This window comes from Thermobia domestica, chromosome 16 (genome assembly GCF_964235325.1).
Source record: "Thermobia domestica chromosome 16, izTheDome1.hap1.1, whole genome shotgun sequence".
Classification (NCBI taxonomy): domain Eukaryota; kingdom Metazoa; phylum Arthropoda; class Insecta; order Zygentoma; family Lepismatidae; genus Thermobia; species Thermobia domestica.
In genome coordinates, this window is record NC_137469.1 from 3147125 (window position 1) to 3169920 (window position 22796).

The following is a 22796-nucleotide window of genomic DNA, read 5'->3' on the forward strand; positions in this document are numbered from 1 at the left end:
AAAACGTATACCGACGATCGGCACTACTGATTACACTGAAGAATGAAACATTCAGAGAACAAAACTAACCATGTCACGTTGTGTTTTGAATCCAGCTATATGTTGGAAATTTATAGAACCGGATAGAACTTAAGTGACACACAATTACAGGACAGAAGTTTCTTTAAAAATAAATAAATAAATAAATAAATAAATAAATAAATAAATAAATAAAATAATAAGGATAATCACTAAAAAAGAAAGTTTACATTTTTCATTTCTATAAAAACCTCTGATTATGATCGTAATGATTTTATTTTGTATCTCATATTTGTCAATGTAGAATAATAATTACTTCAAACTTTGAAAATGCTATTGGGATAGGCAACTTATGTGACAAAATTAGTAATTTTTATATTATTTTCAAATAACTGAGTTCACTGCTAATTCTGTTCCAAGGATTAGCACTAGCTATCCTGTCTCCCTTTAAAATAGAAACTGGATAAATTAAATTTTGAACATCCTATGCAGTTGGACATAGCGTGTCGGAGTTAAGTGAGAATGACCGAACTATTATTGACAGAAAAATGGTTATAACGAAGTTAAAACTATGATACTTTTCTGTTGCATTACATGTGAAGGTTTGGGCATCTGTGCCCTTCTAAATATCGGTAATCTATGAGAGCCTAGTTCCCATTGTTATGAATTCTTACAAAGGGCCATTCCGATTTGGTGAATTCAATTGCTGAAAATGATTGCTAGTACTGGATTCAGCACCAAAAGAAACAGAGAAAAAGAGGGTGTTTAATGATAGAGTTTAGCGTCCTGTTCGGCGGCGAGGCTATATGAGACGTACATTTACAGCTTTATGTGGAATCCAAACCTCATGAACTCCCGCCGGGAATTGAACCCGGGTCTCCCACGTCAAAGACGCGTACACTATCCACATAGCCACGAGGGAACTCACAATGTGTCTTTTGAAAACAATACTGTTGTAATATAGCTTTCTTACATATACTCTTGAATACCTCATCGTTTTATACTTGGACTGTTGAAATGAAACATGCATAATCGTCCAAGTGGTGCTGCAATACATTATTAAAAGAACAGATATAAAAGTAGGGTTCCAAGAGAAGGAAGAAAACACAAAGAGTAGGATGCGAGTAAAAGAATACAGTAGACTTCTGAGTATCCGGCTCGTGACTATCTGGTCTATTTTTTTTTTTTTTTTTTTCTTTATCGTAATTAAATGAGGAAGGAATAGCGTTGCACTGGCAACATAGGTAAGGCATTGAAAGCGGGCGTCTGCTACGATCCTCCTACGTGTCGCGTGCAAAAGTTGTGAGAGGAAAAGAGCAGCGCTCTGCTCTTGTTCACTGTTTCGTTATCGTTAGTGTGTAACGGATCTCAATACCAGTACACTTGCAGCTGTTCCTGATTATAACTGTACAGCACGTACAGTACTGTATTCGTAAATTGTTCTTGGGGTATGCTTAATGTGTTCATAGAACTCCGGCATATCCGGCTTGTTTGTTGTCCGGCCTGCCCTTCCGCCGCATTACGCCAGATACTCGGGACTCTATTGTACGTAGAATAACAGCTGGAAGAATGTACTTGTAAAAATGAGCACAATCTGGGTTAATAAAATGTAATCTGAAATAAGAAGAATAAGGAAGTAACGAGATACACAGACAAAAATCTGGGAAACATTGGAGAAGAAAACAGAAAATCGAAAATAACGGGATAAAATAGGGAACCTTGTAAACAGAAAGTCACAAAGAGTGATATATATATTTAAAAAATCGGGCCTGATAAACGACAGAGATGGGAAACTATACAAGGAAAAATGAAATGAAATCCTTAAGTTTTACGTCCCACGTTTGTGCCGGTTAGGCTAAAGGAGACGGTGATGATGACAAATGAAGGAAATGGTGGAATGAATAAAGTGGGAGGAAATGGGAGAACCCCGAGAAAACCCACAAGCACGGTGTTTGTCCACCACAAAGCTCACTTGGTGCGAGCTGGGAACGAACCAAGGGTTCCATGTACCAGAAGTGAACGCTCTACCACTGAGCAACTGCGGCACCTAGAAGAGCAACGAATCGGGCAGTAATGAAGTGAATATACTATCACCGACCTGAAGCTCATTTATTGCATTTGAGGAGACTTAGGAAAAACTTTGATAGATTTTAAACTTTATTAACCAAGCCTCGTATATTTCCAAACATTCTAGAACTCTTCCCTCATCGCTTTGGTATGTTTTTTCGTCTGTGTTGGTGAGTCTCAGTCCGATTTCATGGCTATACCTGGACATACGATGTGGAAACAACGACTCCCTTTGTGAGCGCTTTTTTTGAATCCAGAAAACTGGACACTTGCAATCACACCTACATGTTGTTATCGTCCATCGCTGGTTGGTTAATTCAAAGCATCCGCATCTTTTAAGCCAAAGAGCTTGAATTTAACACTATACGTCATAAGCAGGAAACTCCAGCCTAAGGATTCATATGCAATATTCAACTAGGAAGTGCTTCAGTGCATCCCGTACCATCTCGGAGGCAGCGTCCGTGCTGTCTGCAATTATAGATTGCGCATCCCTGAGCAACTTTTTTTCAAAACGCCTAACACATCCCCATACGGGACCAACTTAAATGTTTCGTTAGTTGATCTATGCCAAACATTTTCATTTGTGCAATATTTTTTAATGTGAGTGCCGAACAATTTCATTTGCGAAGTACTTTAAATGTGAACACTACGTTAAATCAATTTATTATTCGTTGTGATAAATAGCACGATAAGTGGAACCCTGGAGCACGACCTCATCTGCTACCATGTTACTAAAAATTGTATTTACTAGCGCCAGCCTGGAATATTAATTACGGAAGTAGCATCTGAGACTCGACCTCAGGACAGAGAGGGAACAGCACCATTGGCTAGCCGAAGAATAACATGAGTTGTTTAGTTCATATGACAAGCCACCTACTTCGTTAATATATTAAACAAATGGTTGTTAATTCATTTATTTTCTTGGTTAATGTATATGTAATATGTGTGTTTATTGAGTGATATTATATTTTCATTATCTAAATCTTGGTTTCATCGTTTGTTGTAAATTTAATGCATGATTTAATTACACACAGTTCAGTATAATCTCTTTTACGTTGTCTGCATTCAAGTCTACTGCGATCTCAGCCCCAGCACGATAAAGATGCAGGCATGGGTATGGACCGTGTTCGTTGTGGAATAGATGGGAAAAGAGGCAAAATAAGAGACTGAAAGTTGTTCCGAATAAATAAATAAATAAAATCTGGGATCATGTTTGTAAATAAATAAATAAATAAAATCGATGATATCGCTGATAGTTCAATTGTTTCGAGCAACCGACCGGAACTGCAAAGTCAGAAGAAGCCAAGAGTCTAGATTTTTTAAAATAATTATTCCAATATATTAATAGTTACTCACCTCTAATATCATTTTCAACCAGCCAATCCCATACTCTGGAGCCATCAATACTTCTATCGTTACGACTCAACTTCACACACCACGTGGCCAATCCTTCTAATATGGGTTGTAAACTTAAGTTGTACAGTACAGCTATTCTTAAAGCAGTGTCAAACAAACCAACATTTGTGAGAACTCCTACCAGCTCACCTGCTGACATTGCTGCACCTACAATGAAATCAATAAAATATGTTGAGTTATGTAAGTCGTACACAATTATTGAAGAGAGAAATTTACATTAAAAGGTTTGGCAACAAATGATTTGGAAAAAAAATGAAATTTTTGAATTTTACGTTCCACGATTATGCCATATGGGCTAAAGGAGACAGTAATGATAAATGAATGAAATGATGGAATGAAGAAAGTGGGAGGAAACAGGAGAACCCCGAGAAAACCCACGCACACGGTGTTTGTCTACCACAAGTTCACTTGGCTCGAGCTGGGATCGAACCAGGGACCCCGTGCACCAGAGGTGAACGCCCTACCACTTGGCCAGCGTGGCCCCTAGAAGTAGAACAGGCAGAACAGATTAGTGGAAAAAGTAATTTTATAATTTTTTTAAAATATTTTTTTTAGAAATAAAATTTTTGTGGGCTGTCTTTAAATTTATATATTTGAGTAACTGTATTTGGAAAAATGAATGTTGTTTATACAAACGAAAAATATTGGATAATTGGTATTGTTTATGCACTAATATTGACAAAGTTATTGCTTGAGAATTTAATTGTATATGGAGATATTGATTTTACGGATAGTCATAACATGGTAGGTAATTTCGACAACATTATGGATACTAATTATTGTAATTATGATCAGATGCTTAAATAGGATTGGTGAACCTTTAATTTAGGATTTTATTAATAGTATTATGATTTATATATATAAAAATGAAACTGACTACGTTTGTGACTTTAATAACTCTTTTACCACCCAACCGATCTCGATCAAATTTTCAACGTAGATGAGTTTCGGGCCTGGGATGGTTTTTATCATTTTACTTTTGACGGTGTAATTTAGCGAAGGGGAGGAAGAGATTTCAAAACGATCAAAAATGACCAATAGTGTCAAATTAATGTCGGCTGATCAAATGATCCGAATGATCGATGAGTGGCACGAGCTGGGATCAAACCAGGGATCCCAAGCACCAGAGGTGAACGCTCTACCACTGAGCTACTGCGTATTAAAAAATTCAAATAAGTATAAATGGCACATCCTCGCATATGAGAACCTCCACATTAAAATGATTATGGAGTTCGCTTTTTGTGCACTTAACGTACATACCATATTACGTACGAGTGTCCCCACCGGGTGTCTGGGGGGTACGGTAGCACAGTGGTAGAGCGTTTACCTCTGGTGCATGAGGTCTCTCGTTCGATCCTCGACCAAGTTTGTGGTGGATAATATCGTGTCCGTGGATTTTCTCGGAGTACTCCAGTTTCCTCTCATATCTTATTCCACCAATTATCCCATCCTCATTCATTTGTCTTAATCATCATCTTCCTTAGACTAAATGGCTTAAGCGTGGGACGTTAAACTGAAATATTTCATTTCATTTTTTCCCCACTGGGAATCTAACCCGGGACCGTCGCACCAAAAGCAAGAGCAAAAGCAAACCTCATTCAGGATGGCTGGTCTGAATTAAAAGTACTAAAACGACATTCGTATGGAAATAAGGAGAAACCCTGGAAAAACAGTCAGGATAGCAGCTCACCGAATTCAAACTCAGAGTCTCCGATCGTGAAGAAAGACTAACCAGTAGCTTACAACCCCTCAGAAACTGTCATATGACATAAGACAGTTTAAAAAAGTTACAATTCATAATCCTAACCGCACTCATTGATACGTAGAAACCTCCCTCAACATAAAGCAACCTGTATGATGAGTATGAGGGTAAAATAAGCAAGCAAACATATAAAAGCGTTAAGCACAATATTATGCTCACATGTTTATAATAATGGAAAATAAGCTGTTCCAAGAAAGAAAGAAAAAGGAAGAAAAGGAAGAAAAGGAAAAAAAGAAAAGAAAGGAAGAAAAGGAAAGAAAGAAAGAAAGAAAGAAGAAAGAAAGAAAGAAAGAAAGAAAGAAAGAAGAAAGAAAGAAAGAAAGAAAGAAAGAAAGAAAGAAAGAAAGAAGAAAGAAAGAAAGAAAGAAAGAAAGAAAGAAAGAAAGAAAGAAAGAAAGAAAGAAAGAAAGAAAGAAAGAAAGAAAGAAAGAAAGAAAGAAAGAAAGAAAGAAAGAAAAGAAAGAAAGAAAGAAAGAAAGAAAGAAAGAAAGAAAGAAAGAAAGAAAGAAAGAAAGAAAGAAAGAAAGAAAGAAAGAAAGAAAGAAAGAAAGAAAGAAAGAAAGAAAGAAAGAAAGAAAGAAAGAAAGAAAGAAAGAAAGAAAGAAAGAAAAAGAAAAAAGAGAAAGAAAGAAAAGAGAAAAGAAAGAAAAAGATAGAAAGAAAACGAGAAAAAAATACTTACCAACCACTTTCGCGTTGACAGCACTGTGCTTAATTAGTTTTAGGTTTGCATTAACAAGTTCGTACTCCTTTTTGATATCGCTAAGTTCTAACACTTCCATGTATTTCTTCATTGTCGGCTGGAACACCTATCAAATTAAAATATTACTATATTTCGTTGCAGTTTCTTGACACAACAAATATACAACCATTATTTATAAATGCTATACTTTTTACTTACACCCTTATTACAGAATCTTACACAGAATACTTAAGAAGTATAGAGCAATTTTTTAGAACTCATGGATTTCATTTGGATCTAGAATTTCTAACTGAAGTCCGATATATATGCGGTTTGTGGTAAATAATCAAGGAAGGATGGGACATTTATGGGACCATGTTTACTGGCTTAAATTCATTCAGGATAATATCAGTCACACTCAAGAAAAACAGCAAATATTCGCCAGTGTACCTTACAATTGGTGAGAATACAAATTAAGTGTAAGTGGTAACACCAACAAACATTCTTCCAATTCATTCACTACCGACAATATTGTGTTCCTTTCTGGGGCAGAATGTGAGACAAATTTGTTTTTAAATGCCCTTTGCATAGTAACAACAGATTCCGTTCTCCAAAAGCTTTTAACAATACACACGCTCCAAAGAGTACACAATTCTCATTGTGTTCTGAGAATTGTCGCTTACTCTGAGGGAAGAATAGCACACAACTGTATAGTACAACAATTCTCAATACAACGGCTTAGTTTCTGTTTCTTGTTAACCTACGCGAGGTTACCATCTAAGAGAATACTCAAACCTCCGCCCCGCACCATACCTCATTCCAATTGTAAGATAAGGTACACTGGCGAATATTTGTTGTTTTTATTGAGGCGTGTTTTTATTACCTTGGATGAATTTAAACAGTAAACATAGGCCCATAAATCTCCCATGCTTCTTTGATAATTTGCCACAAACTGCATGAAAATCGGACTTCAGTTAGATATTCTACACCTAAATAAAATCCATGAGTTTTTTAAATCACCCTGTATTAAACAATGAGCCTAAAAACAACTACCCCTAAAATGAAATGAAATGAAATGTTTGAGTTTTACGTCCCACGGTTATGCCGGTTAGGCTAAAGGAGACGGCGATGATGAGTAATGAATGAAATGGTGGAATGAAGAAAGTGGGAGGAAACGGGAGAACCCCGAGAAAACCCACGCACACGGTGTTTGTCCACCAAACTACCCCTAAAATGCCGATAAAAATGATGATTGAAACGATGGGAGCTGTAGCAACACTAAATGTTGAAAAAGAGGAAGTTTAGAATGCCTGAGTAGTTTTCAGTACCTTTAGTAATTTATTTCTTTAAACAAAGAGAGACAGTCCTTCCCACTGGTCTAGTGGTTAGCGGATGTGCCTTTAGTGTACGTGGTTCTGGTTTCAATTCCCGGTGGGAATACACAAACATTTAATTTCAAAATCACACACTTTCATTATTCATCTCTCTCCTTTACTCTAAAGGGAATAACCATGGGACATTAACCAGAAATTTAATTTCATCTCTTTTTCAACAATGAGGTAGGCAAGATGATCTACATTTAAAGGTATAAATCCAGATACTGTCCCACTGTAGTTAAGGAAAACATCAATCACGGTAGCTGGCCACTGGGGTTGAACTCGAAGCAAGAACGCTAACAACTAGGATCCCATTCGGTAGTTAATAATAAAAGCAAGATTAGGAATAAATAAATAAAAAAAAAAAAAAAAAAAAAAAAAATCTGAAGATACACACAGTTTGTGCGTCGTTAGCGAGTTAAACAACAACTAACCAAATGGGCGTGTGGAATATTGTACTGTATCAAGTATAAAAAGAACACTGCAAAAAAGGGAGCAGGTAGGGTTGTTAATGACAATGGAATCAAAAATGTTTCGGGTTCCGGTCCCAGAATCTAAAGAAACGTTTTGATTCAGCGTTCTTCGGGAAGAGAACAGAAACACATTTCCACATACCGGTTTTGTTCACGGAGCCAAAAAGCAAATCACATTGAATTATGGATTGAAATGATTTCATCATCCTCCTTAGCAAACAACACAGAAATACTCTACCTCCGCAGACCCGTTGGTTTTAGAAAAAGGTTATCCATCTTCTATAAAGTAAAGCAAGATCTTCTGAGAATATGCTTAAGCGCTTACGAATTTTAAGAATCATCTCACCTACTTTAGATTCTGATTCCTCGGAAATCCTTCCGCTTCCGAGTTTTGAGTTCTCCATGGAGCCTTATTCATAGAGCTGAGTTGAGTTGATTTTAGTTTAGCGTCCCTTTTAGCAGCGAGGCTATATGAGACGTGGACCTACTGATTAACGTGGAATCCGAATATAAGCTCCCGCCAGGAATCCAACCCGGGTCTCCCACGCCAAAGGCGCGTACATTAACCGCTTAGCCACGGATGAGCTCCCTTATTCATAGAGGATGAAAGTAGGAGTAACAGAAAAAAATCAAGGAAATACCTAAGGAATACATTCATCGAAAAACAGTAGTGAAGTACACCTTGTCAATTACTATTTATCACTCTTCAAGTGGTGATATGCGACGTTGCTAAATGGCGAAGTACGTTCTTTGTTCGAGAATGGAATGCTGCCAACTCACGCTGATGTTTTTTATGTCGTTGTGCCAATACTGGGTGTATTCTTTAATTACCATCTTCCATTCTCCTACTTATATTAAGTTTTGAGTTTTCCTGTTTCATTTCCTTTCCAAATAAAACATTTGAGTCTCCTACATTGAGTTTTTTTTATTTTTTATTTCTGTTTTTACATCTTTTAAGATGTTGTTGACCCGAAACCCTTAATTTGCTTGGAGTGCAAAAAGATTCCAGAAATCATAATCTAAAGTGAGTTATTACGAGCACTTTAGTGTACACTAAAATCTGAAGCCCTATCTATCTATATATATATGTACATCAAAATCAAAGTCACTATGTTTGTGACTTAACAAATCTTGAACAACGAGACTGATCTCGATCAAATTTTCAACATAGATGAGGTTCGGGTCTGGGATGGCTTTTATCATTTCACTTTCACGATGCAACTTAGGGGAGAGGGAAGACACATAAAAATGATCAAAAATGGCCGATATTACTGTCCAGTTTTCGGATTTGTTGAGATGAACAGTGACACTTCCGATACCGTTGAAATCCAAATTCAGCCCCACAACTTGAGAGAAGGGAAGATATACAAAAATTATCGAAAACGACCGATATTAGTACCGAATCCATAGTTTTCGGGATAGCTAAGATGAACAGTGGCACTTCCGATGCCGTTTAAATCCAACTTCAGCCCCGCAACTTGGGGGAGGGGGAGATACTTAAAAATTATCGAAAACGACCGATATTAGTACCGAATCCATAGTTTTCGGGATAGCTAAGATGAACAGTGGCACTTCCGATGCCGTTTAAATCCAACTTCAGCCCCGCAACTTGGGGGAGGGGGAGATACTTAAAAATTATCGAAAACGACCGATATTAGTACCGAATCCATAGTTTTCGGGATAGCTAAGATGAACAGTGGCACTTCCGATGCCGTTTAAATCCAACTTCAGCCCCGCAACTTGGGGGAGGGGGAGATACTTAAAAATTATCGAAAACGACCGATATTAGTACCGAATCCATAGTTTTCGGGATAGCTAAGATGAACAGTGGCACTTCCGATGCCGTTTAAATCCAACTTCAGCCCCGCAACTTGGGGGAGGGGGAGATACTTAAAAATTATCGAAAACGACCGATATTAGTACCGAATCCATAGTTTTCGGGATAGCTAAGATGAACAGTGGCACTTCCGATACCGTTTAAATCCAACTTCAGCCCCGCAACTTGGGGGAGGGGGAGATACTTAAAAATGATCGAAAATGACCGATATTAGTACCGAATCCACAATTTTCTGACTGACTAACAGAACATATTACTAATTTTTGTTATTTTAACCCAGCAAAGTGGGTAACCGACGCTAGTACAATATATATTATTAGGACTGGAACAGATATTCCCCAAAAGGGACTAGGAAATGAATTATTTAGCAAGGGACACGAAAACGTAATCAGAAAAACTGAAAACGAATACTCCAAGCTCTTTTGCTAAATATTTCATTAGATACAGACAGGAAGTAGGGATGAAACCTTTTATGCAATGCATATAACGGTTTTCCGAACATAAAAATGCCTCCACATTTTGTGTTGTGCGCTAATTACTGTTCTGCTCAGTCCGTCTACAATTTTCGCTCTTCAATCGATGCTTAGTCATTCCGATCATATGAACTGTGTACCACAATTCGCACCTATAGAGAATATAGTGAAAGAAAACAAGTTGTTAGCTTACTTATAAAGGTGATTTTATTTTACCTCCTCGCCATCCGATTTTCTCTTTGGACTCAATCCTGCAGGTACTTCCATCTCTTGGCTGGTTTCAATCACTGGGACAGGTTTCACAATCCACGCGTATTTCGGGTCAACTAACCGAAGGATATTCAAACACGCCAAGTAGCACTTCGCCTGCTTCTGCAGACTGACTGTTCCGATGCCCTCCTTGCTCAGTCTCAGCGCCTGTTCGTACATCACTGAGGCAGCTAGCAGAAAACATAAAAAGGCATTAGTCGAAAAAAGAAGACTGGCTTTGTTTCCATTACTTTAAGTAATTACACTATAAACAACAAATTTTACAAGGACAGTACATGTTAAGAAAAAAATACATTTTTACAAATATTTGAACAATTCAATACTCAGCATCCTAGGCTGAAGTTCACCCTTGAACGTGAATCTGATAACTATCTTCCATTTTTAGACTTATTGATTACCCGATCACACAATAAATGTATAGCAAAAGTATATCGAAAACCTAATGCAGGCACTACTTAAACACATCAACAGTCAGCTCATCCGCTACTGTACAAGTCCAATACTTGGAAGAATCTCTTTCGCAGGGCATTACTGATTTGTGATTGTGCTAAAGATCTTAATGACGAAATACAGTTTTTATACAGAATAGGACAAACAAGCTACAAGTTGCGTACTTTACGAAAGTGGTTTAATCAATCATGTAGACCGGTGCAAGCCTCTAAAACAGTTATTCCCAAAGAAGCAAAAACTTGGATAACAATTCCTTACTTTCCACAATTATCGACAAAAAATCAACGTAATCTTGCAAAACATAATATATATATATATATATATATATATATATATATATATATATATATATATATATATATATATATATATATATATATATATATATATATATATATGCTTCTACTATCCCCCTGAAAAGTTTAGAAAATCATTTCACCGAATTTAAAAGTTATTTTGTTGATCCAGTAAATAAGTCAGGCACTTATCACGTTGAATGCGAATGTGATTCCTCATTTTTAGGCCAAACGAAACGCAGTATTAACACTCGAATTAAGGAACATATTAGACAATCTAAAAGGTCCCAAGAAGAGGGCATGTCGGGATTGGCGTTTCATTTAAAACAACATACACATAATTTAAAACAAGGTTAATGTAATAGGTTCAGCAAAAACAAAGAAACATCGGGAGATTAAAGAATTATTCTTTATTCATAAATATAAACCTGATTTAAATCTGGATACTAGCAACATTGATACATTTTGGTTACCTACCTTTATTGCGTGTTTTGAATTTGGCAATAATAACGTAACATAGACATCACGCTTCCTTCGATTCAACTCACTCTTTTGTGCTGTGCTCTGCTCGTGCCATTTCAGCATCCATCCTTTACGTTACATTTATATAGTGGTATGTATATCTTGTTTTACATCTTTTATCTCGTATTCGTTTTTACCCTTGTTATTTTGCCACTGAGACGAAAATAACTTGTCGTTCCGAAACGTACGGAAAATATTTAGGATTTCCAAGGGAGGATTCATTGGTAAGTAGCTTTTTTTTTTTTTTATTATTATTATTATTATTATTATTAAAGAATTGAGCAAGAGGTCTCGTTCTAATTTTGATCCCCGGCACCAAACGTGCAAAATGTATTTATAAAGTTATTCGATCTTTATGTGAGTGATAACCTGGTAAACATGTATAAGCAGTCGAAATCATTAAGGAAAACTCTTACACACCCAGAAATAGCACATTTAAGAGATACATCACACAATGCCATATTTATTATGCAGCACACATTTATTTGAGTTGAGTTGATTTTGAGTTTAACGTCCCTTCAGCAAGGTTATATGAACGGGACCTACTGATTAACATGGAGTCCGAACTACATGAGCTCCCGCTGGAAATCGAACCCGGGTCTCCCATGCCATACATATTTATCTGTCTCAATATTGTTTGAATCCACATTTGTTGATGATTGGTATTCTCGTCTGACAAAGTTTTCTTCAGTTATCAAACAGTTACCAGAAACTTCGTGCTCTTTTAATATAATGTAAAATGAGAATATAATAAATGTGGGGCTTTTTTAAAAAGTACAGATTGATCACAAACTCCCGTTTCCCCCTATGTATTACGTAGATATTAATAAATTGTTGTTTTATAATCGCCAAGTCGAGTCGCTGTTCGGGCGTCAATTTATTTATATAACCGCTTTCCGTGATCTGTCCTCCATTGTCCTGCCAATGAGTATTTTCCGGAGACCTGGACTTACCTGGGTAAGACGTTGAAGGACATCTCCGAAAAGGGATTACAAAATCGTTCCCAAATTTGCGCGCCGGTCTCAATAACGAGATGAGCACTAGGCACCGAGAGGTTTGGATGTCTCGTCTCGAAAACCTCACAGACGATCAGAAGGTTATTCAGACCACAACGCACACAAACATTATCCATACACACAACAAAACCACACTGGATTAAACAACATTATGCTTATTTATTAAAATACTATATAAAAAAAAAATAACGGAGAGAAACAATCACAACACTCAACACTGAATATGTATAATTATTGTCATTAATAAAATCACACTTCGCCTTTTCACTACACTATAGCCCTTAATAACTTTATATATATATATTATATATATATATAATTGGGATTTCACTATAGATATTTTTCTCACACCATCAATGCATATGGGGGATTAGCACTATGGGAGTAATATCGGGATGATCCCACGAAGTAATATGGTTGCTGCTCCAGAAAATCTTTAGAGGTGGACGTGAGTCTTCAGCATAAGTATATAGTCACCAAAATGGAATGATAATGTTGGAGGGCGCGTTTATAACTAACAAGTAAGACGCACTCGGTATGTGAACCTGAGATTTCACTGATTGGGGCTAGCCATAACTAGGTCCTTGACTGGCTAATAACGTATATTCCTTAGCACAACTTTATACTTGATGCTCGATGCAACGTGAGTGGTTGCTGCTCACAGTTACGGAGTAAGATTCCTCGAATTCAGAGGTTCGAGATACGAGCTGCATTGATCGACTGATCAATGTTGGCAGTTCATTCTCAAAAGCACTCAGGTTAAATCACCTGTATGTACATGCAAATCGGATATAAAAAAGAATTAATGTTAATTTAAGTGCACTGGCCACGCCACGACGCACGAGACATTGCGATAACTTGGGTCTGGGAACGTTTAGATAACGAACTGGTAAAGCGATGTGACTGGCGCCATTCTGTCGCTCCTGCACCTGGTGTGCTCTGGATCGCAGTATTTACATAAATGATTGGAAGAGAGACTTAATTCAGTTCCAAATAACCATAGAACATACTCTTTACATATTAATAAGTCAGGGAGAAACACTGAGAACCTTCGTCGCTCACTAAAATGTTCTCACCACAAAGCAACGTTTTAAATATATATATATATGAATAAACGATAAAAACTTCTTTGTTCTGTTGCGTGCGAAGAAAAACAGTTCCCATCGAAGAAAACATAATTGCGTTGCAGAATAAAGTATAAATAGAAAAATAATTACTGTTTTTACGAAATATACAGAGCATCCACAAAAAATACTTCTATAACTTGGTGACGGTATCTAAATCATGGCTGATGAGTCCACTTAGACCATGGAGGAACGGATCGTAATGAGCACGGGAGCTCACGAACAACCCCATACAGGAAAATCAATGAGGGACATTCAGCATGATTTCACTGTAAAGTTTCAAAAACCTTCCCCTCCAAAACCAACTATTTTACGGTGGAAGAAAAAGCTCTTTGCAGCTGGTTGCCTTAAAGATAAGCCCCGCTCAGATTGACCACCAATACAACTGGACACATGTGTGTAGGCTGCAACGTCTGTCGAACGTTCGCGAAAAAAGTCAATTCGTAAGCGGTCATAGGTATTGGGTGTTCCATACTAGACATTAACAAAATGGTTACTGATGGTTATGTCTATTTGATCGCTTTTGAACAAATTGACATAATAAAACACAACTATTTTGCTTATTCTGTCTTGAGGGAGCAGAGTTGGTTCCTCTAGCTGCCACATCTTAGATTTTGGGAAAATTGTTATTCTGGCAACTCTGTAATTTCTATGGATGGCAACACTGAAAATTCTTCAGGTTCATATTTTCTGTTGTAGAATAGCATTATCTATGATTGTGATAAGTTGCATTTCATTATCTCCTTTCACTTATCAAAAAGAAGCAAAACAAAAATGGTAAATTTTGTATTATTTTTAGTATGTTAGGCTCTTAACAACTAACAATGGAAACAGAAATGAAGGAATTTTGGGACAACTTCAGTCAATATGACCAGTCACCAGATTCGAACCTAGAACCTCCAAACTGCGGAACAAGAACACCAACCACTACACTACGCCTGCTCGTAAAGTATATATATATTTTTTTCAGCTATTGTACATTTATGAACAATTTTTTTTTCAGATAAAATTTCATTGAATATCCGCAATGTTACCACGTCACAAGTTTAACAATCAGAATTAGGGAAAATTAAGTTATTTATCCTTCAGAGTAAATCTGAACCTGTCGTTTCCACAACATGAGATGCAGAAATTTTCAAAGAATTTATGATTGGGGAGTGGAGTTCGTTAGTTATATCCGGATAAGAGGTATATCTTTAGTTATATCTTTAGAATAAAGGAAAAATTGAATGAAATATTTGAGTTTTACGTCCCATTGTTATGCCGGGTAGGCTAAAAGAGACGGTGATGATGAGAAATGAATGAAATGGTGGACTGAAGAAAGTGAGAGAAAACGGGAGAACCCCATGCACACGGTGTTTGTCCACCACAAATTTTACTTGGCGCGAGCTGGGATCAAATCAAAGACCCCATGCACTAGAGGTGAACACTCCACCACTGAGCCAACGCGGCCATTAAAATAAAGGAGATCGAGGGATTTAGGATTTAGATTTCTGGGCTTTCGACATCTAAGGCCATTTAGCCCTTCACGATTTGAGGGATGACATCCCTCGGCGAGCACACAATTCGGGGAAAGGGAAGGAAGAAAGGATTGGGGAAGGAAGGAAGCGGCCTGGGACCTTTAAGTTAGGTACCATCCCGGCATTTGCCTGGTGTAAATGAGAAAAACCCAGGAAAACCTCATTCAGGGTGGCTGGCCTGAAAAAGCGTGTTACACCGGGAATCGAACCCGGGACCACTCGCACCGAAGGCGAGAGCGTTAGCGACCACGCCACACGGGGCCACGGGACATAGACGGAATTGAGACTGAATGGTTATGAAAGACTTGGCGTACAGAGAATGTGAGGGAAACGGGAAAACCAAAAGAAAATCCGTGGACACAATATTGTCCTCTATAAACTTACTTGGCCTGGAATTGAGTCTGGGACCCATGGAGCAAAGGGGACGATCTACCACCGAGCCGCGCTGAGTGCTTCTGGAATCACACACACCAAATAAAGAGGTGAAATAACTTATACATTACCTTTCCTCATATTCCCCTTCATGACATGGAAGGAGTAGAGGAAATCATAATAATTGTTGGTCATCAAATCAAGTGACCTCGCCCTGGCTTCGATGATTTTCTCCACATCCTCGTACATCTCGTTATACGGGAACTCGATCAACGCCTTCAGCTCCTTTCGCTCGAACAGAGTGATCAGAAACTGTCGAAGGCAATCCTTGCGACGAGAAACATCCGGGTTTGCTATCATATCCTGGTAGGCTTCAGCATGGTGACCAAGCTTCAAATTGTAGCTGAATCTCAAGGAATATAAAGTGGCCTGAAATTATAACGGATAAAATTTAACATCTACTTAAATTCACGAGCAAAAATAAAATCTGACCAAAACAAACAATTATACTAATATTAACAAAAAAAAAAATGGCTACTTACAAATGAATCCTCCTTTGGAAAGTCTAAACAGTTTTTTGACGTTTCGAAACTTACAGCTGGTTCCTTCCTCAGTGGCAAGGTAAAAAGGATTAAAACGGAAAGGAGATAAAAGATGTAAAACATTGGCCTTGTACAGTGGCGGATTGGCAGATGGCAGGCAAATATTTGGAAGAATTTCTTTCGCAGAGCATTATTAATTTGTGACCGTCAAAAAGATCTTAATGAAGAAATACAGTTTTTATATAAATAGGACAAGAAAACGATTATAAGTTATGTATTTTACAAAAATGGTTTAATCAAGCACGTAGATCGTTGCAAATCCCCAAAACTTGAACTTCCGAAGAAGCAAAAACTTGGATTGGAATTCTTTATTTTCCACAACTATCAACAAAAATTCAACGTATACTTGCAAAGCATAACATATCTGTTTCAAGTATTCCCCCCAAAAGTTTACAAAAACATCTCACTGGATTTAAAAATTATTTTTGTTGATCCATTAAATAAGTCACGTATTTACAGCGTCCAATGCGAATGCGACTCCTCATATATTGGCCAAACAAAACGCAATATTAACACGCGTGTTAAGGAAAATGTTAGATAATCAAAAAAGTCACAAGAAGGCATGTCGAGTTTGGCGCTTCATTCAAAACATTCACACAATATAAAAGAGGTTAAGGTAATAGGTTCAGAAGGAAAAAAAAAAAAAAAACGGGGAATTAAAGTATCCTTGCAACACTGATCGAATTTGGGTACCTACCTTTGATGCATACTTTGAATCTGACAACAGCGACGTAACATACACACCGCGTTTTCTTTAATTCAGTTAATTCCTTTTTCACTCTGCTCTGCTCATCTCAGGATTCACTTTGTATGTTACTTTTATTTAGTGGTGTGTATTCCTCGTTTTACATTTTTTATCTCCTTTCCGTTTTAATCCTTTTTACCTTGCCACTGAGGAAGGAACCAGCTGTGAGTTCCGAAACGTCAAAAAAAAGTGTCTCGACTTTTCAAGAGAGGATTCATTTGTAGGTAGCCAATTTTTTTGTTAATTTGGATTATCCCCCCATGCGCCCATGTAATTATAACTTGTACCAATAATTTATGTTACTGTCTACACAATTTATCATTGCCTTCATCCGACACATTGTGAACGTATAATGTGAGGCTAACTAACTAACTCACTCACTCTATGGCCTATGTAACCCGAAAAGAGTTCTCCATTTAATTCTGAGAATCCAGTTTCTACTTTGTATTCCTATTTCTACGAGATCCATCTTAATATTGTCCTCCCATCTGCGCCTAGGTCTTCCTAATGGTCATTTTCCGATTGGATTTCCAGTTAAGACTTCGAAAACGTTCCTACTTTCTTCCATTCTGGCCACATGACCTGCCCACCTGAGTCTCCTAGTCTTGATGACCCTAACAATGTTTGGTAAGGGATATAAATTATGTAGTTCCTCGTTATGAAGTTTCCGTCATTCCCCATTCCTGTTCTTCTTGGGTCCGAATATTTGTTTCAGGATTTTGTTCTCACATACTTCCAGTCTGTGTTCTTCCCTCAGAGTAAGCGACCATGTTTCGCAACCATACAGGACAACAGGCACGATAATCATTTTATATATTTTAAGCTTCAAATTCCTCGACAGAATTCGCGAGGACAAAAGAGTTTGAACTGAATAATAACACGAATTCCTTGCTTTTAGTCTACATTTAATTTCTTCCTGAAAATGATTTTGGTCTGTTAATATTGATCCTAGGTATTTGATCAGTGTAAGGCTACGGCTTATATTTGATTTGATTTTGAGTTTAGCGTTCCTTTCAGCAGCGAGGCTATATGAGACGTAGACCTACTGATTAACGTAAAATCTGAGCTCCCATCGAGAATCGAACCCGGGTCTCAAACGCCAAAGGCGCGTAATGCTAACCGCTTAGCCACGACGGAGCTCACTAGAGCTTATACACCTGAGAAAATACATGGGGACTCCGTGGTTAAGCGATTAGCATACACGCCTTTGGCATGGGAGACCCAGGTTTGATTCCCGGCGGGAGCTCATGTGGTTTGGATTCAATTAGTTGCTTCCGCCTCATATAGCCTCGTTGCTGAAAGGGACATAGAACTTATAATCAACTCAACTCAAATAGAAGGGACACTTCTAACAAGCAATACGATTCTTCCTTACATTTTTACATTTCTAAATTTTTAATTCGAATCAGAACTTTAAAAATAAAACTGTAACTGGTTTAGAATTGCAGTAAATTCTGATAAATGAAATTTGGTAAAATATTGATACGAATGTCCGATAATAATAATATAAATAGTAAAAGTACTATAACAGTAAGAAACCCTGGGCGAGTTTAACAGTCAAAATTACAAGTTCAACGTTAAACAAAGAAAAGACTAGAAAGTGCTTTGCAGCCCAGCAGCTGACAAACAATACCTCAATTAAACAACAAACACTTACCATCTCCGGATCTTGACGGTTGCCCACGCTTATTGCTCCTTTTGCTAATTCTATAACCCAATTGGGATAATTATGCTGTTCGAAAAGTTGGATAACCTGTAAAGAGGAGAATATTACACAAATGAATAAAAATTCCTCACTAAAATACATGCAAATCACAGCAAATTAACTCTATTGTAAAGTCCGATAATTTTTGTCTTCAGCTTACCGCTACTTAGCAATAGTTTCATTGGGAACTGTTTGATGTACTCAGACGTGTGTGGGAGCGACGAGGAGGAGGTGAAAGAAAAGTGGGAAGACAGAGAGAATGGGAAGAAAGAAGGGAGAAAAGAAAGCTAAGTAATGAATACCGTATTTGCGCGAATATAGGCCGCACTTTTTTTTTCCTAAATTTTGGCTTGAAAAATCATGGTACGGAATATAATCGAGATTTTCCCCCTCAGACCGTTAATTTCAAAATGACATGTACACGTATCTTGTGGATTGAAATACACTGGCACAACAAGCACTTGTACACTTAATAGTTCTATCAACAGGAATACGTAACTTTGTTATACAACATATACAGGGTGTTTTAAAAGAACACCGACAACATTCGGAAGGTGTGATTTGTGACACCAAGATAAGACAAAAGTATAGACCAACCTCGGTGCACAAATGCTTCCTTTCGGAGTTATAGGGTGCCGAAAACATGAATAAATGAACTTTAAAAGTGCATAGGTCCAATACTATGGGAGGACCTACTGTAGTCGGGTCAACACTTCATTTAGGAACTAGTATATGCCCTATCCAAATACCCATTTTTAGAATCCTACGGTACTTGCACAATTTTTTTTTATATACGTAGTTAGTGAGTGTTTCAAATTATATGCTCATAGCCAAACTCCCTCTATAAAAATTGTTACGTAAGTACGGCAGGATTCTGAAACATATATTTTTGGATACGGCACATAGTAGTTCCTAAGTAAAGTCTTGACCCGATACGATAGGTCTCATAGTATTAGAGCCATGGACCTTTAAAGTTATTTTTTTTTCTTTTTCATGTTTTCGGCAGCCTATAACTCCGAAAGGAAGCATTTGTGCACCCAGGTTGATCTATACTTTCCGTCTTATCTTGTTATCAGGAATCACCTTCGAAACGTTGTCGATGTTGTTTTGAAACATTCTGCATAATATATACGGAATATTTATATACAGTAGCTGTTCTTGAAAAAGAAAACCAACTTCGTTTCATAAAACTGTGCCACCTTGTTTGTACCCACCCAAATCATGCACAATCACTTCCCATCATCTCAGCATCACCAGCGTCTGATTCTTCACCCTCGCTAGACGATCCAGAATGCTGCTCAGAGTCACTATCACAAAGGTCATCTTCATGAGTCACCCTTAGTTATGAGAAAGTTAAGAAGGAAAGCGAGGAAATTATATTTCAAAGTATCTCGTCAATTTAGTTCAGCCGTTTTGTCGTTAAAAAGGTAACATAAAATGCCGATTTCATTTTTATATATAAGAAATGAAATGAAATCTTTGAGTTTTACGTCCCACGGTTATGCCGGTTAGGCTAAAGGAGACGGTGATAATGAGAGATGAGTGAAATGGTGGAATGAAGAAAGTGGGAGGAAACGGGAATACCCCGAGAAAACCCACGAGCACGGTGTTTGTCCACCACAAAGTTCACTTGGCGGGGGTTGGGATCGAACCCGGGACCCCAAGCACCAGAGGTGAACGCTCTACCACTGAGCCACCGCGCCCCCCTTTTATATATAAGAGTATAGAATTTTCTTTTAACTTCAAGACAAAGTGATTAATAAAAATGATTAATCAAAAATCTAGAGTTAGGTATGGCAGATGATTTCATAAACCGTATTCCACGCTGTCTCATTAGAGCATGAAAGGTAGGTTCTAATCTCTTCTTTATAGAAGTAAAATAAGAGAACCCTAATTTACCTGAAGATGCTTAGTTATAATTTTATTTACACCATGTACATACTGATGATAATGCGATTATTTGCACAATATCTAAGTTACAAGTTACTAATACAGGGTGTCTACTAAAATCCCAAAGTGAAATTTCGTGACTTTTTAGTGTCCTTTTCTTTACCAAATCATAAAATTTCCTAAAATTTTCAAGAGCGAATTTGGGTGCGAATTAGGCAGAATTTTCATCCATGCGGTAGAAACGTACTTTGCTTGCGATTTGGTAGCGTCTAAAGCTGATCATAGAAATTTTTGTTGGTGAACTTTGATGTTTTATAGAACAAAATTTTCCAATCTGTACTTACATTTGAACAGTTAAAAAAAATCGTGACCCAAAAGCTAAATTTCATGACTTTTTCGTGACATTCGTGACCGATAGACACCCTATAATATGATTTTCGCCAGGAAACCAACTACAACAACTCAGATTGTCTTCCTTAGCTAAGTTTTTTTACTAAAGGAAGTAGTTGAACTTACAAGTAAATGTGGAAACCTCTCACCTAATGTCCGATGTTTCTTCCATTCCACATGGCTAACTCAAATTTTCTCGTGACGTCTTGGCTGCCTCCGTGATTCTTTCCTTTCTCTCCCCTTTCTGTCAGCCTGAATCCCATTATATTGCCAAATTTTATCAGTCTTTTAACTTCACATTAAGAACTTGATGATTTTTTTTACAATTAAAAAGTCTCATTACCTTCTATATCCATTGTCCCTTAGGACAAGTCGTTATAACCAAAGAAAAACATATTAATGGTTCCTCTTTTTTTCTCATTAAATATGTTTTCAACACACTCCCCCACTGAAAGTGTATATAATTTGAATATCACCTTTAAGTGTGTGTCTATACCTCTTTTTTTTTTTCTCATTAAATATGTTTTCAACAGGGAAAGTGCAGTGTGTATATAGATCTCATTGCATTTACATTTCCGTAAATATTTCCATTTCAAGCTCAACGAAGTTTGAAGTAACCCTCGTAAACAATTATTAAGTGTAAATGAACAAGAAAATTCCAACTTACTTTTAAGTAATACAAGACAAGCATTCTTTGTTGATCTATCTCTCCAGCTTGGATGAATTTGTTGGCCAGAAAATCATCAGTTTTCACACCATCTGCAGCCTGAATCATCCAATCGTATGCCTTCTCTGGTTCACCCATGTTAAGCAGAGCAGCTCCCAAGATGAATTTCCCTATTAACCACATACAGAACCTTATTAAAACAAATAATGAAGCACAAGAAACAAACAACACACGAGCAAACGAATGGAAGAATGCAATAAAGCAAGAAAGAAAAAGCAACAAGCAAGAAGGAAATAAAGCAAAAAAGAAAGCGAATAAGCAAGAAAGAAATAAAGCAATAAAGCAAGCAAACAAGCAAACAATAAAGCAAGAAAGGAAACAAACAATAAAGCAAGAAAGGAAGTAAACAATAAAGCAAGAAAGAAAGTAAACAATAAAGCAAGAAAGGAAGTAAAGAATAAAGCATGAAAAGAAGTAAACAATAAAGCAAGAAGGGAAGCAAGCAAGAAAGCAAGGAAACAAAAAAGCAAGAAAGGAAAAGAAAACTAAATAAATAAATGTTTAACTAGAAAGTTTATACTGCATTTGATGCTAAAGAATAAGGTAAAACTGTTTCCTGCCGTTTTAATACTTGTAGATGGTAAAAATTAAAGTCAAATTATAATTCTGGATGTGTGATCTAGGGTTCGACTCGTAGTTTAGCCTAGAGGTTCTGTCCTCATAATTTCGTTACTGAAAAGCGGCGTTAAACACTAATCAATTAATTAATAACACAACTGTACGCATTATACACCTCGAAAGATCCTCAAACTACAAGAGATCTTACAAAAGATCGGTGAAATACATATGATAGAAGGTAGAATTCATTCAGTAAATGTAGTTTCCTAATGTTTAGCCCCTCTTACTGTTTTACTACGAGGGTGATTCAGAAAGTAATGCCTCCAAGCCCACTACTTAGCCAATAGTATTTCAAACATTCTAAACTGTTTATCATTAATACACTGATGTTTAAGCTATAGAATGTCTCTTGTTTTACCTTCATATCTCTTCTCGTTCCAGAGTAATGGAACAATCCATGTTATCCAGTGGTGACGTCCGGTTGAAACAGCGGGGTGTCATTCAA

At 37.1% G+C, this 22796-nt stretch overlaps 1 protein-coding gene across 1 annotated transcript in view; it reads right to left on the reverse strand.

Moving 5' to 3' along the window:
* Nup160 (nuclear pore complex protein Nup160) overlaps window positions 1–22796 on the reverse strand; it is a 101682-nt gene that overhangs the window by 6520 nt on the left and 72366 nt on the right. Inside the window, exons 17-22 of the mRNA XM_081742071.1 lie at window positions 21674–21843; window positions 18679–18774; window positions 15806–16103; window positions 10321–10544; window positions 5946–6072; window positions 3442–3648 (exon numbers count right to left, since the gene is read on the reverse strand). Of these exons, the coding sequence (XP_081598197.1) occupies window positions 3442–3648; window positions 5946–6072; window positions 10321–10544; window positions 15806–16103; window positions 18679–18774; window positions 21674–21843 (1122 nt within the window). The remainder of the gene's footprint in view (window positions 1–3441; window positions 3649–5945; window positions 6073–10320; window positions 10545–15805; window positions 16104–18678; window positions 18775–21673; window positions 21844–22796) is intronic.